At 38.7% G+C, this 14,763-nt stretch overlaps 1 protein-coding gene across 13 annotated transcripts in view; it reads right to left on the bottom strand.

Moving 5' to 3' along the window:
• Nucleotides 1–1,198: 1,198 nt before the first annotated feature.
• CCDC15 (coiled-coil domain containing 15) overlaps nucleotides 1,199–14,763 on the bottom strand; it is an 84,491-nt gene continuing 70,926 nt past the window's right edge. For 12 of the 13 annotated variants that reach the window (XM_057316646.1, XM_057316650.1, XM_057316652.1 and 9 more), the window contains one exon: nucleotides 13,925–14,680. In XM_057316646.1, the coding sequence (XP_057172629.1) occupies nucleotides 14,559–14,680 (122 nt within the window). In that variant the 3' untranslated portion in view covers nucleotides 13,925–14,558. Of the gene's footprint in view, nucleotides 1,287–13,924; nucleotides 14,681–14,763 lie in introns of those variants that run through there. The other variant, XM_057316648.1, reaches the window with a different exon arrangement.

The following is a 14,763-nucleotide window of genomic DNA, read 5'->3' as shown; positions in this document are numbered from 1 at the left end:
TTACACTGCTGCTCTCTTAGGTCTACAATTGGGGACACATTTTTATTGTAACACTGTGAAGCGAGGGGACTGAAACAGAGAGAATGGGTTGGACAAATAAAAGTTGGAAATTTGGTTCAGAATTATGGGACTTCAAAGAACCATGATACTTTTCACGGGTGAGGACTGGAAGGTCTTCAAGGGAAGTTTTCCCAGCAAGATTTTAAAAGGCCCGAGCAAACAAACCAGTGCCACACCACACAATAAAGACTGAAGATATTCCTGCTATTCCTGGATGTCTATGGCAGCCAAGGCAGGCCCCAGGTCTGGAAAAACTCTCTAATATCTCCTTTGGCCCACAATACCTTTATCCTAGAATTTCTCCACAAAACTCTTGAATACTGGCCTCAGATCCCCGGCTCCTAGTTACTACTGGAGTGACTTATAAAATACATGAAGGACAGAGGCTGCAAGATGCAGAAATCAAGTCCAACACTGAAATTCCTGGGACAAAGAGTCCTAATCCTAGACCTACCTTCTGAGAAACTCGTATTCTCAGTCCCAGACCTTCCCTTCTCTAGAGTCAGTATCATCTATATGTTCGCTGTATGCCAAGGTAGGCTCTAATCATTTGTATTTACTGAGCACTGTTTCTAAACTTTGTTTTCCCCTTCCTAACAATGAACTTGGACAAGTTCTTCTTAGTTTATAATGACAGAGCTTCAGCCAGAGAGAGGGGGATATTCCCAGGCCTCTTAAGGAAAAAAAAAAAAAAAAAAAAAAGCAAAAAACAAAAAAACCCCAGAAAATTCATTAGTTTCTTTCAAGTCTTTGTATGTTGCCTTATCAAGTTCTTCAAGTCTTATCAAGTCCTTGTGTATTTCTTGCACCAAATGAAATTTAAGATACACACTCACAAAAGTCAAAATTAAAAAACCCAATCAGGTTGAAAACAGATGAACTAAATAGTCCAGTTAATTAACAAGTATTTTAAAAGTCAAATCTGAGATTCTTCAGAAAAACTTCCAGAAAAGCAAACTTAAGAAGACTGTATGGTAAATTAATACTCTTGCTACACCTGTATAATAATCAGATCCAATTTAACAAGACCAACCTTAGTTTGTGATTAAGACTAGTCTTCCTTTGAGGGGCGCCTGGGGGGCTCAGTCGTTGAGCGTCTTTCTTCGGCTCAGGGAGTGATCCCAGCGTTCTGGGATCGAGCCCATCAGGCTCCTCTGCTGGGAGTCTGCTTCTTCCTCTCCCACTCCCCCTGCTTGTGTTCCCTCTCTCGCTGGCTGTCTCTCTCTCTGTCAAATAAATAAATAAAATCTTTAAAAAAAAAAAAAAGACTAGTCTTCCTTTGAGACTGTTCTTATCAAAACAAGGGAAGTGGTAGAAAACATTTTATTATCCATTGTCTATATGACAGCCCTCCAGTTTATCTGCTTTTAGCCTATAGTTGATCTATTTTACAATTCTGCAAATCATAAATGACTATGGAAAAGATCAGTTCTGCCTCCATTTGAACTTTCAGTTCAACATTCCTTTATCCATAGGAGTATTTTTTTCTTTTACTTTTTCTTAGAAGCAGTTATAACATCTGCTTATTCCCTCATGGGTTAAAGCCTTTAACACATGTTCATTTTAATACCAACATATGCTCATTTAATATCTGCATGACAGTCATGATTTACCTTTTTTTGAAAATTATCTTTTAACATATATAAATAATTATCATTTAAGGCACAAAAAATATGTGCTACACAGAGTTGCAGGTAGCATACTGTGGTTGGGCAGGGAGTAATTGTTCTGATTGAAAGAAATCAAAATAACTTTTCATAGAATGGGTGATACTAGTACTTTGCCTTAAGGGTAAACAGAATTTTAAGACAGACTAGGAAGGGCATTTCAAGCGACCAAAAGGCCTGTTAATCCTAAGGGACTCTCCTAAACCTAACGTTATTAGCCAGCACCCAGCATCCTGGACTGCCAAAGAGAGGCCAGACTCAACCTATGAGATTCAGGTAGGGTCAATACCCAATTTGGAACCAATCTCTCTATGTATTGGTTGAATACGGTGAGTCTCCCTATGGATCATTCTACCTGACAAGACCTATAGTCCCAACTGCTCAGCTGAGAAAGGGCCCCTAGCAAGCACAGGAGCACGACGCATGATGGTAACTAGGATAACTGGCTCATTAATTCAAAGCAATGTGTCTTGAAATTAACATCACAGCCTACTTCCTGGATGCCATATAGCAGAACTATATGGTGGCCTAAACAAATTCCCTATCTCCTATTGCCTCGGTAGTTCGGGTATGTAGTTACATGGATCTAATTGCATTTTACTTCTGGAGTCAAACTAAGTTTCATTAATAGCTGTTACTATACATTTCCATATTGCCAATAGTCAAGAGGAAGAGGTAGGTAAGGAGTTCAGAAAATGTAATCAGCAGAAAAATATAGATTTAGAAGAGCATTAACTAAGTCTCCAGGTATCATTGTTTACTTGTGTCAGATGATATTCCTTCATGAATGGATTTTCCAGCCTGAGCCACCATATGTAAGTCTAGACTTACTCTCCAGCCTTACTAACTAGAGACACTATAGGCCACTAAATGTCACTCTTCTAGACTAACAACAAATACCTCCACATTTTTTGGAAACCCATGTTGAGCTAACCTACTGATTCCCATTTTGTTGACTCATGCTCCAATCCTGCTCTACTTCAAACTCTTTTCCCTTGATCGTCCATTGCTAATCCTAGTCTCAGTTCTGTTCTTTGCCTTATGTCTGTGTGGCATCCCCTCCCAGTCTCAGCTCTGCTTCTGGTTCCCCTGCATCTACTATCCCTGACCCAAGTTACTGGTAAGGTAAGAACACAAAGTTATCTTATGGGAAAGAAGACTTTCGGACTCCGAACCCTAAAAGAGCCGTATGACAGTTAGGTTTTATGTGTTGGACATTAAGGACTAATGACTGACAGAAAAAGATGGGTTGGTCAGCTCTATGGCAATTGCTTTGAACTCCTTAGAAAAAAAACACAGTGCCCACCTAGGAAAGCAGGTTAAGGCATGTCCCTCCTCCAGCAGAACCATAACCCAATCTTGATAAGGTGGGTGGATCCTGTCGGATGAGGGTATCTACAGTTCTGAGTAGGAAGGATTTTAATTAGGCATCATTTCACCTCTGGTTGAGCAATAAAGAAGGTGTGCTAATTTGCAATTTAAATGACACACCCATCCATTTGGAAACAAGGCAAACTCTCTTCTTGATTCTCCAACTCAAAAAAAATCTGGTTTTAGTGGTATAAAGGCTCAATGTAAGATGGAACAACGAACAAAATCAAATAACTAGATGCAAATCAAATATAAATGTCATAATAACCTAGGCATATAGAAAATTTTTTTTCTTAGGCATTAAAAGGTCAAATTGGATGTCCCTATGCTCCTATACCTACCTAGCTCACTCCCAGCTAAAATATCTGAAACATCAGGATTCCATGGAAAGCCAATGTAAGCAGAGAAGACCTTGCCTCTCACTGTTCTTAACACATGACAAGCACTATACTATCATATACACACTACCTCAATGCATTCTCACAACAACTCTAGGAAGTAAGCACTACTATTATTCCCATTTTGTAATTGATGAAACTAAGGCACAGAGGGCTTAAGTAACTTGCTTAAGGCCACACAGCTGGTATGTGGTAGAACCAGGATTTAAACTGTGACTGCAATCTTAGCCACTGTACAAACTATCCTACAGCAGTAGGGCCTTTAGAGACTGAGCAAGAAAGAGCTTTGACAACAAAGAGCAATTTTTCAGCCTCCGGAAGACTCTATTCAGAGGGAAGATAAGAATTATAAGTGATTTTTCCCATCCCTGAATTGAGCTATACAAATATTCTCTTACTCCCATCTCTCCCTAAGACCTCAAAGCTTCTTTTACAATCACCATTTTGTGATTTTTGTCATTTGCAAACTCATGTTCTCCATGGTCTTTCATCCCTGATCTTTTCAACTTTTATATGCCTGGGAATTCACCCGATTATAAACCCAGGTGACTGGGAGCCTATCAGATTATTTAGGATGTGAGCTGTTAAGGGAACTTCCATACAGACCTGGCCTGCTGGAATGAACCTAATTTCTATTGAATCACTCCTTCCTATAGAAAGGCCACAAAACGTTGCAGCCTCTAGGTTCTAATAATAACGGATAATAACTACTATGTCAGAAGTCCCACAACTAAGGGATACTACTTTCGTACCTAAACCTTTTATTATTTAGGGGGGAAGGCAGAGAGAGTGAGGAGGACATTTATAATGCTAACAAGGTTATTTCAGGCCCAAGTTTTCTAAAACAAATTGTTTTTAAGAAAATTCAAACATACTCAAAAATAGACTGAATAGCATAATGAGACCCTGACACACCCATCATCTAGACTCACTAGTCACAAGCCTTTGCCACACTCACTCCATCTCTCTCTGTTGTTTCATTTTGTTGAATTATTTTTTTAAGGTTTTATTTATTTATTTGACAGAGAGAGACAGCCAGCGAGAGAGGGAACACAAGCAGGGGGAGTGGGAGAGGAAGAAGCAGGCTCCCAGCAGAGGAGCCTGATGTGGGGCTCGATCCCAGAACGCCGGGATCACGCCCTGAGCCGAAGGCAGACGCTTAACGACGGAGCCACCCAGGCGCCCCACATTTTGTTGAATTATTTTAAAGCAAATCTCAAATATAATTTTATTTCATCCCTATATACTTTAGTATCTATATTTGTATAGATATTTTCTTATATAACTATAATACCATCATTATACTTACCAAAATGAATAAATTAGACTCGATTCAAATTCTCTTGACTGCTTCAAAGACAGGCGGTTTTTTTCACATCAGGACCCAAACAAGGTCCATACGTTACATTTGGTGGTTGTTATCTCTGTAAGTCTGTCTTAATCTAGAGCTACCTCCCCATTTTTAAAATTTAAGCCATTAACTTGTTAAAGGAATTGTCAGTTTACTTCTGAATGACCCACCCTCTGGATTTCTGCTTTCTCATAGTATAATTTTTTCCATTTCCTATAAATGGAATTCTCACTCCTTTTCTCTTCACATATTGTCTTCATCTAAACCAGAAAACACAGACAATGATTCGAGTGGCTATCTTCTCAGTTCTCCCCAGTATAGTACACAGTACCATTCTAAGTGAATAGGAGAGAAGTTTCTTATATACAGTGGATTCCTTAGGGCAGTGAGACTTAATTTTCTCCCAGAACCCAGATGAAAAAGGCTTAAAGGCTTGATTATATTCAGTTTCAACTTTTGGGGGGCAAAAATAGTTAACAGAAGGATGCTTCATCCTGCATCACACCAGGAGGCACAATATCTGCTTCTCATACTTTTAGTGATGTGAGGATGAATTGGTGGGTTCAGATGATGAAAATGTATAATAGTTTCATCCATTAATGACTGCTGTAGATTTCTGGTGGTGGGGGGTAGAGGGTGGCAAGGAACCTAAGCCAAGAATTGAGTGACAACTTCTACCAAGGGTGATCTCGTTTGGGGGCCCCAAAGGGATGATGACTCAGGTGGTATAATACCAAACTGCCTTACTCAAAAGGAATCAATTTGACTTCTCCTTAGCATATCCCTCTAATAGTGGTCACTAACACTGAGAGCAAGACCAGAAATGAACCATTCATTTCCACCTTAAGACAGCTTTAAAAATCTAAGTCAAAAAAAGTAAAAATTAAATTAAAATAAAAATCTAAGTCAACATATTCAAAGTCTTTTGCCTATCAGAATGGGCCTAGCATGCCAGAAGAACATTTGTTTTATCTTCCTCTGTAATATTTGCAATCTCCTAAATCTTTTTTCCTGAGAAACATGGAAAAACGTCCAAGACAGGACACAAAGCAAATTATGTTCACTACACCTAGAGGGAAATTAAAAGAAGTATTTCGCCTCCAAAAATATAATCTAAGTAAACACAGTAAAGTAATACCAGATACCTCCTTTATCGCACTTTAAAAGGTTAGAAGATATGAAAGCAGCAGTTTCTAGCCTCTGAGCCCAGTGGGTAGTCCATAAAGTTGTTGACAGTCTCATTCCTGTCATCATAAAAGGGCTAAATAGGTAAGGGCGAGGCCTGGACAATTAAGTAATATACTAGAGCAATATACTAGAACAATGCAAGGGGGAGGACACCGAGTTTACTAAACCAAAGCAATTGGAGCAAGCTGTTTTGGTTAGACACCTAGAAAAATATATCACGCACCAGCTTTTTTACTGCAGGAAAACTAGCACATGAATATCCTCTGCCACTACCGTAATCCTGGAATGGCCTCTATCACACACGGGTTCCGTCTCGTGGCATGGCTTCCGTAACTGATGAAGCTCCCTTCTGGGGAACAGCACAGATGAGCTTCCCTGGGATTGTGCCCCTCTTGCTGGATACACACCCCTACTCTCCTACATCCTCCTGTTCTGCCCTCTAGTCCACTGTGACCTCGTGAACTTGCAGCTACTCTGACAAGATCAGTGGTGGAATCAGAGCAGAGCAGAATGAACTTGTCTCACCCCGATCTCACTGTCCACAGGTGAAACCTACCACTAGGGCAAGCTCAGCATGAAGGGCAAATGCAATGGAAACCCTGGGTGAGGTCAAAAGTATAAAACATAATTAATAAATTCATACAATGTTTGAGCTACAGGGGAGATTAAAGGTCACTTACTATAAGCCTCCTATTTTGTAAAACAGAATACTGTAGCCCAGAGAAATTATTTGTCCCAAATTACAGTAGCAATAAGAAAATAAAATACAAAGTAAAAAGATCTTTGTCTAAAGATCTTTTGAGTAAAGATCAAAAACATGGGGTAAAACTACTAATCATGTAGAAATATTTGGAATTTTTTAAGGATAAATCTGTTTATTCATTTAACAAACATTTACTGAGAGCCTATTCTGTGCCACACATAGTCTTAAGAACTAGGGATGCACCGTGGAACAGAAACGGGCAAAAATCCCTGTTTCTCATGGAGTGTACAATCCAGCAGCGAGAGAGAATAAATGAACATTAAGTAAAATCTATAGTATGTCATACAGGCAGAAATATCATGAAAATCTATAGTATGTCATACAGGTACAAATATCATGAAGGGGCAGAGAGAGGGGATAAGGAGTACCTGGGTGTAGGGGTGGTTAGGAGGGTCACATCTTAAAATAAGATGGTCCAGGAAGGCCCTTTAATAAGACACACTTGAATAAAGACTTAAAGGAGGTTAAGGAAGTTAGCCAAATATGATCTGAGGGAGAAGTGTCCCCAGGCAGAGCAAACAGCAAATTAAAAAGCCCCGAAGCAAAAGTGTCCCTGGATTGTCCCAAAGAATACAAGGCTGAGCAGAATGAGCAAGAACAAAGGGCAGCAGGAGATAGAGCCTCAGAAGTGATTAGGACCTTGGATGGGGCCCTGACTTTATGGGGCCTCGTATGACATTACAAGGACTCTGGCTTTTCCTGAATAGCCAAAGGGGACTTTGAGCAGAGGAGTGGAATGATCTTACTTTTTCTGAAAGGACTGCTCTGGTTGTGGTACTAACAGTCTGTAAGGGGGCAAATAGAGAAACAAGAAAACCACGTAGAAGACTGCCACAATTCAGGAATGATGATGACTGGGATGCAGTGGGTACTGAAAAGTAGTTGTATTTTGAATACATTTTTCGAGGTAGAGCCAACAAGAAGTGGTTGTGCGTTGCATAAGAAAGACAAGAGTGAAGGTTGACTATCCTTTTTTTGGCCAGTACTCCTACAAGGATGGCGTGGTCATTTGCTGAGATGGAGAAGGCTGAAGGAACAGATCTTTGTTTTTTGGGAGTGTGTGCATGTGTGCCTAGAGAGGGGAAACCGAAGGTTGGTGTTTGGATGTCTTAAGTTTGGTTTAGGTATGGAGAAAGTATACAAAATACAAGCAGACGGGGCACCTGGGTGGCTCAGCCAGTTAAGTGTCTGGCTTCAGCTAAGGTCATGACCCTGGGGTCCTGGTACTGAAGCCCTGAGTGGTGCTCCCTGCTCAGCGGGCAGTCTGCTTCTCCCTCTGCCTCTGCCCCTCCCCCTCCCCCTTACCCTCACCACACTTATGCTTGCTCTCTCTCTCAAATAAATAAATAAAATCTTTAAAAAATATATATAAGCAGACAAATTACTTAGGAAACTCTTACAATAATCCACGAGAGAGATGCTGGTGGTTTGGACCAGGCATCTGGCAGTGTAAGTAACGTGAATTGGAGATATATTTTGAAGGTAGAGTTGACACAATTTGCTGAGGAAGTCATGTAGGATGGAAGAGAGAGAGATAGAAGTCAGTGATATTTCAAATTTCTTGGCCTCAATAAATAGATGGGACTACTATTAATTGATATGGGAAAGTGTGTAGAAAGAGCAAATTTGAGGGAAACCAACAATGTGGAAATGTCAAGTAGGCAGTCAGGGTTATAACAATTTGGTTTCAGGGAGAGGTCTGGACCAGAGATATAAATGTGGGCGTTTATAGAGAACATTTAAAACCACCAGACAAAAAGAGATCACCAAAAGAGCAAGTGTAGATGGAAAAGAAGTCCAGGGACTGAGCCCTGGGACACCCTAATACTGAAAAACTGGAGATGAGAAAAACATAGTAGAAGAAACTAAGAAGCAATGGCCAGTTGAGTTGAAAGAAAAATCAAAAGCTTTGGTGTTGTAGATGCCAGCTGATAAGATACTTCAAAAAAAAAAAATGGGGGATCAATTGTGTTTAGTTCTGTTGATAAGTGAAGAGGAAGTCTGAGAATGAATGACCATGGGATTTGGCAATGCGGAAGTCATTTGTGACTCTGAAAAAGGCACTTTCATTGGAAAGGTAAAGGCAAACAGTCTTAGTAGAATGCATTCAAGAGAGAATGTGAGGACAGGAGGAGGAGGTACAGACAACTCAAGGAGTTCTGTCATAAAGAGAAGCAGAGAAGGTTGGTGGTAGGTGAAGGAGAAGGCAGCGTTTTAAAGATGGAGGAAATTACAGCAGCTATATATATTGGTAGGAAGACTCTAGTAGTCAGGAGGAAATTATGACGCAGAAGACAAGGGGAAGAGATGCTGAGGCAATGTCTTTGAGTAGATGGAAGGGAACTGGATCTAGCCACAAGTTAGAGCAGACCTAAGATACAATACATAGTTTATTCACATCAACAAGAATTAAGACACACAGGTAGGTGGGTAGATATGATGGTAGGAGCTTGGGATTGCTTGTCTTTTCAGTGATAGAGAAAGCACTGTCACCAACTGGTGAATACGCAGGAAAACCTAGAGGAAGTTTGAGGAGAATAAAGAAATAATTATCTAGGAAAGTCTGCATTCTTATTCCGTTTTTTTACTTGAAATGCCTGCCATCTATCCTATTTGAAATAGTTGGTCCAAATCAAATTGTTTTTTCCCCTCAGAAATAAAAATCTATCTCAACTAGGCTCACTCCTTACATTCAGTCCTCTTCATTTTTACAGGTCCCTGCTCATTTAGAAAACGTACAGAACTTGTCCTCCCAACTGTGATTTCACAAACTTGTAAATTCAGGCAAACTCTTAGATTCCAGGCTTCTTTCCAAAGTGTATCCATCATTTCAAACAGGATTCACCACACTAGCATCAGTAAGGGTCATGAGACTCAGGCCTCTTCCTTGGTAGCTGCTAGCTATCCCAGCATTCTCTAACCCCACAAAAATAAATCCTTAACACTGTTTACATATGACCAAATTACAATGTAAAAACATACTCCTACTCAGGTGAGACTTATGCTCATAGACTGAACTTAGAGGAAGAAGACTTGAAAGCTGCTTAATCCTATGTTAGATTTAATCCCATCATCATTTCACTATTCACTTAATGTCAGATAAGTCAATTCTCCCATCTCAGATAAACAAACTAAAAAAACAGAACAAGCAAAAAACTTGTACGAGACCAAACAAATAAGAACCAATACAACTTATCCTAGAAGTAAAAGGTTGGCCTGACACCTGAAAATCAATTAATGTAATACATCTTATTAAATAGGAAAAAAAGACAAAAACCACACAATAATCCTAATAGATGCAAAAAACATTTCACAAAACTAAACACCTTTTCATGATAAAAACACTCAACAAACTAGTAACAGAAGGTAACTTCCCCAAACTAATAAAGGGCATTCAGGAGCCCTTTATTAAAAGCCTGTATTAGAACTGAGGGCTTCAGAGGGGAGGGGGGTGGAGGAATGGGATAGACTGGTGATGGGTAGTAAGGAGGGCACATATTGCATGGTGCACTGGGTGTTATACGCAACTAATGAATCATCGAACCTTGCATCAGAAACCAGGGATGCACTGTATGGTGACTAACATAATGTAATAAAAAAACATTAAAAAAAAAAAAAAGCCTGTATTGGGGCGCCTGGGTGGCTCAGTGGGGAAAGCATCCAACTCTTGATTTCAGCTCAGGGCATGATCTCAGGGTTGTGAGATCAAGTCCCGTGTCAGGCTCTGTGCTGGGCGCGGAGCCTGCTTAAGATCCCCCCCCCTTCCTGGTGACCCTCATTCCTCACCACCACCCTTCCCCCATTCGTGTGCTCTCAATCTCTCTTTAAAAAAAAAAAAAAAAGCCTTTATTTTTTTTAAAAACCCATAGCTAACATCATACATAATGATGAAAAACCAAATGCTTTTATCCTAATATCAGAAACAAGACAAGAGTGTCACTCATCATTCTTGTTCAACACGATATTGGATCTTCTACCCACGGCAATTAGACAAGAAAAAGGCATTCAGATTGGAGAGAAAAAACTGTATCTATTTGCAAATGAGAAGATCTTATATATAAAAAATCCCAAGAAACCCCCTAAAAAAACCATTAGAAGTAAAAAAAAAAGAGTTCAGGAAGGTTGCAGAATACAAGATCAATATACAAAACCCAATTACATTTCTATACACATGCCATGAACAAGCTGAACATAAAATGAACCAAAACAATTCTATTTAAAACAGCATAAAAAAAATAAGATACTTCGGAATAAATTTAACAAAATAAGTACAAATTTTATGCTCTGAAAACTACAGAACATTGTTGAAAGAAATCAGACTCAAATGAATGTAAAGATATCCCATGTTCACAAATCACAAGGGAATAGCTCCCAAATTGATCTGTAGTTTCAATGCAATCCCTAAAAAAATCTCAGCTAGCTTTTTTGCAGGAGATAATCCTAAAATTCATATGAAAAATGCAAGGGTCTCAGAATAACAAAACAATCTTGAAAAAGAAGAACAAAGTTGGAGGACTCATACTTCCCGACTTCGTATCTTATTACAAAGCTACATTAATCAAGACAGACTGGGGACGCCTGGGTGGCTCAGCCAGTTAAACGTCTACCTCAGGCTCAGGTCATGATCCCAGGGTCCTGGGATTGAGTCCCACCTCAGGCTCCCTGCTCAGTGGGGAGTCTGCTTCTCCCTCTGCCTGTTGCTCCCCCTGCTTGTGCTCTCTCTCTCTGACAAATGAACAAATAAAATCTTTTAAAAAAAAGACAGATTGTACCGATGTAATGATAAACATAGATTAACAGAACAGAAATGAGAGTTCAGAAGTAAACCCCTACATCAATGGTCCACTAATTTTTGACAAGAGTGTCACATCAATTCAATAGGGCAAATAATAGTTTTTTGAACAAATGGTGTTGGGACAACAGGATATCCTCATGCAAAAGAATAAAGCTGGACCCCTGTCTAACACCATGCACAAAAATGAACTCAAAATATATCGCAGACCTAAATCTAAGAGCTAAACTGTAAAACTCTTAGAAGAACACATAGGAGTGGATTAGGATTAGGATTAGGTGGTGGATTACGTAATGGTTAAAGAAAAAATAGATGAACTGAAGTTCATCAAAATTAAAAACTTCTGTGCTACAAAGGAAATAAAAAAACGTGAAAACACAATCTCCAGAATGGGAGAAAATCTTTGCTAATCATATGTCTGATAAGGGGCCTGTTTGTAGAATATACTAACACTCTTAACTCAATAATCAAAAGATAAATAACCCAATTACAAAATGGGCAAAGATCTGAAAAGATAGCTCTCCAAATAAGATATACAAATGGCTGATAAGGATATAAAAGGATGCTCAACAATATTAGCTATCAGGAAAATGCAAATTAAAACCACAGTGAGATACCACTTCACACCCAGGGGGATGGCCATAATCAAAGAGACAGATAAGGACACAAGTTGGTGAATGCGAAGAAATCTGAACCCTTATACACCATCAGTAGGAATATAAAATGGTGCAGCCACTTTGGAAAACAATTTTCTGTTCCTCAAAAGGTTCAACGTGGAGCTACCATATGACCCAGCATATTCACTCCTAGGTACATGCCCAAGAGAAATGAAAACATATGTCCACAGAAAAATTTGTCAATAAATGTTCATAGCAGCATTATTCATAATAGCCAATTAGTAGAAACAGCCCAAATGTTCATCAACTGAGTAAATAAAATGTGGTATCCATATAGTGAAGTATTACTGGGTAACAAAAAGCCAATGAAGTATTGATCCATGCTACAACATGGAAAAATCTTAAAAACATTATATTAAACAAAATTCTAATCACAAAAAGCTATATATTGTATGATCCCATTTATATGAAAGGCCAGAATAGACAAATCTACAGAGACAGAAAGTGATTGCTTAAAGCTGAGTGAGGAGGGAATAGGAAGTGTATCGTATGGAACAGGTATGGAATTTTTCTTCTTAAAAATTGTGGTTAAAAAAAGCCACATAAACTAAAATTTACCATTATAATTGTTTTTAAGTGTACAGTTCAGTAATATTAAGTAGATTCGCATTATTGTAAAATAAATCTCCAGAACTTCTTCATATTGCAAAACTGAAACTCTACGCATTAAACAACTTCCCATTTCCTCCTCCCCCCAGACCCTGGGAATGACTATTCTACTTTCTGTCTCTGTGAATTTGACCACTCTAGGTTCTCATGTAAGTGGCATCATACTGAATTTGTCTTTTTGTGACTTTGCTTCGCTCAGCATACTGATCTTAGTGCTCATCCATACTATAGCATGTGATAGCATTTCTTTCCTTCTTAAGGCTGAATAATATTCCACTGCATATTTATATACACACCACATTTTGTTTATACATTCATCTGTTGACAGACCCTGGGTTGCTTCCACTTCTCGGCTATTGTGAATAATGTTGTCATGAACATGGTATGCAAAGATCAGTTCGAGATTCTGCTTCCAATTATTTTAGAAACATACGCAGAAGTGGAATTGTTGGATTATGGGGGCATCTCCTTAGAATGACAAAATTATTCTAAAATTTGATAGTGGTGATAGTTGCACAATCCTAGAAGTATACTAAAAACCACTGAATTGTACACTTCAAATGGGTTAATCATATGCTATAAAAATTATATCTCAATAAATCATTAAAAAATACAACTCCTAAAGGCTGAATCATGGATATAATTACTTAAAGATTTTGACTGAACTAGATTATTAATCTGGTTAAATAACCAGTCAATTTTGTCATACACGTAATTTTGGCTTTTATTTTTGATGACCTGCCTAGATGTTTAGAAGTTTTTTGAGACGTAACCAAAGTGCTTCTTCAGCACTGATCCATTAGAGAAAAGTAAGAAAAAGGAATTCTCAGGATCTCCAATTCAATACTAAACTTTTTCATATTTTGTGTCAGGGAATACTCTGAAGAAATAACATTCATACTAATACTAACTATAGCAATTTTTATTTCATCTGCTTTGTAGCTATGCCATTCACCAGATTTTTAAAAGGTAGGGATATATAGGCAGGACTCACTTTGACTTCAGATTCACTTTTTGAAATGCCATCACAATGATTTCACAAAGAAGATGCTCAAAAGACAGAGGTTTTATTCACCTTACTTTTGCAATACAAAATTATAAAATTAAAAAGTCTTAAGTCCAATGTCACTGAACGGGGAAAGAGGTAATAAGTTAAAAAACCAGGAGAGAAAAATCTTGAGGAAAAAAATGTGCATCAAATTCAAATTCTTCTCACCTCTAATTGTTATACACAACTGGAAAAGCTATCAGCAATAGAGATGGCCACTGACACTCAGAAACTCATTTCATCATCTTCTTTTCGGCTTTACCTAGATATCTGCAATCTTGTCAAGATTCAAAGATACACTTTTAGAAAGACAATAAATGAGATAATCTCAAAGATTTCTCATGATCTCTTCTGATCAGAGCAGAGCTAAGTAAAAAAACTCTTACTGGTTTTAAAGCAACAGACTCTATACAGTTCACAGCAAAAACACAAGCCTGGAGGTCAACTTTCAATTTCATTCCCAAGCAGAGACTGAAACAATGGTTATGATCTAATTAGAGCGATGGTTGTCACGTGGGACCCTCCTTCTTTCCAGATTATACATCTTATACATTTTAACAGCTTTTCCTAAATAATCTCTCAGGGTTGATTTTAAGTGAAGACTGAAATACTAACAATTGGATTCAGATTCTCATTACAGATTCTTCAAAGTCCGTCTATGTGCAGAAGCCAAATTATGCATGGCGACTCGAACAGTTGACGTCCCCTCAGGGATATCGCAGGAATTGATGACCGAACGTAGTGCCCGGGTATATGCTGCAAATAAAGGTTTGCACAGTGAGGAGTGAAGTCAGATTCTAAACTACTCACTCTCCCAACCTCCTTCCCATTAGTACTGC

Source organism: Ursus arctos, unplaced genomic scaffold (genome assembly GCF_023065955.2).
Source record: "Ursus arctos isolate Adak ecotype North America unplaced genomic scaffold, UrsArc2.0 scaffold_22, whole genome shotgun sequence".
NCBI classification, from domain to species: domain Eukaryota; kingdom Metazoa; phylum Chordata; class Mammalia; order Carnivora; family Ursidae; genus Ursus; species Ursus arctos.
The sequence above is the reverse complement of the archived record's forward strand: the minus strand, read 5'-3'. Positions and strand labels throughout refer to the sequence as shown.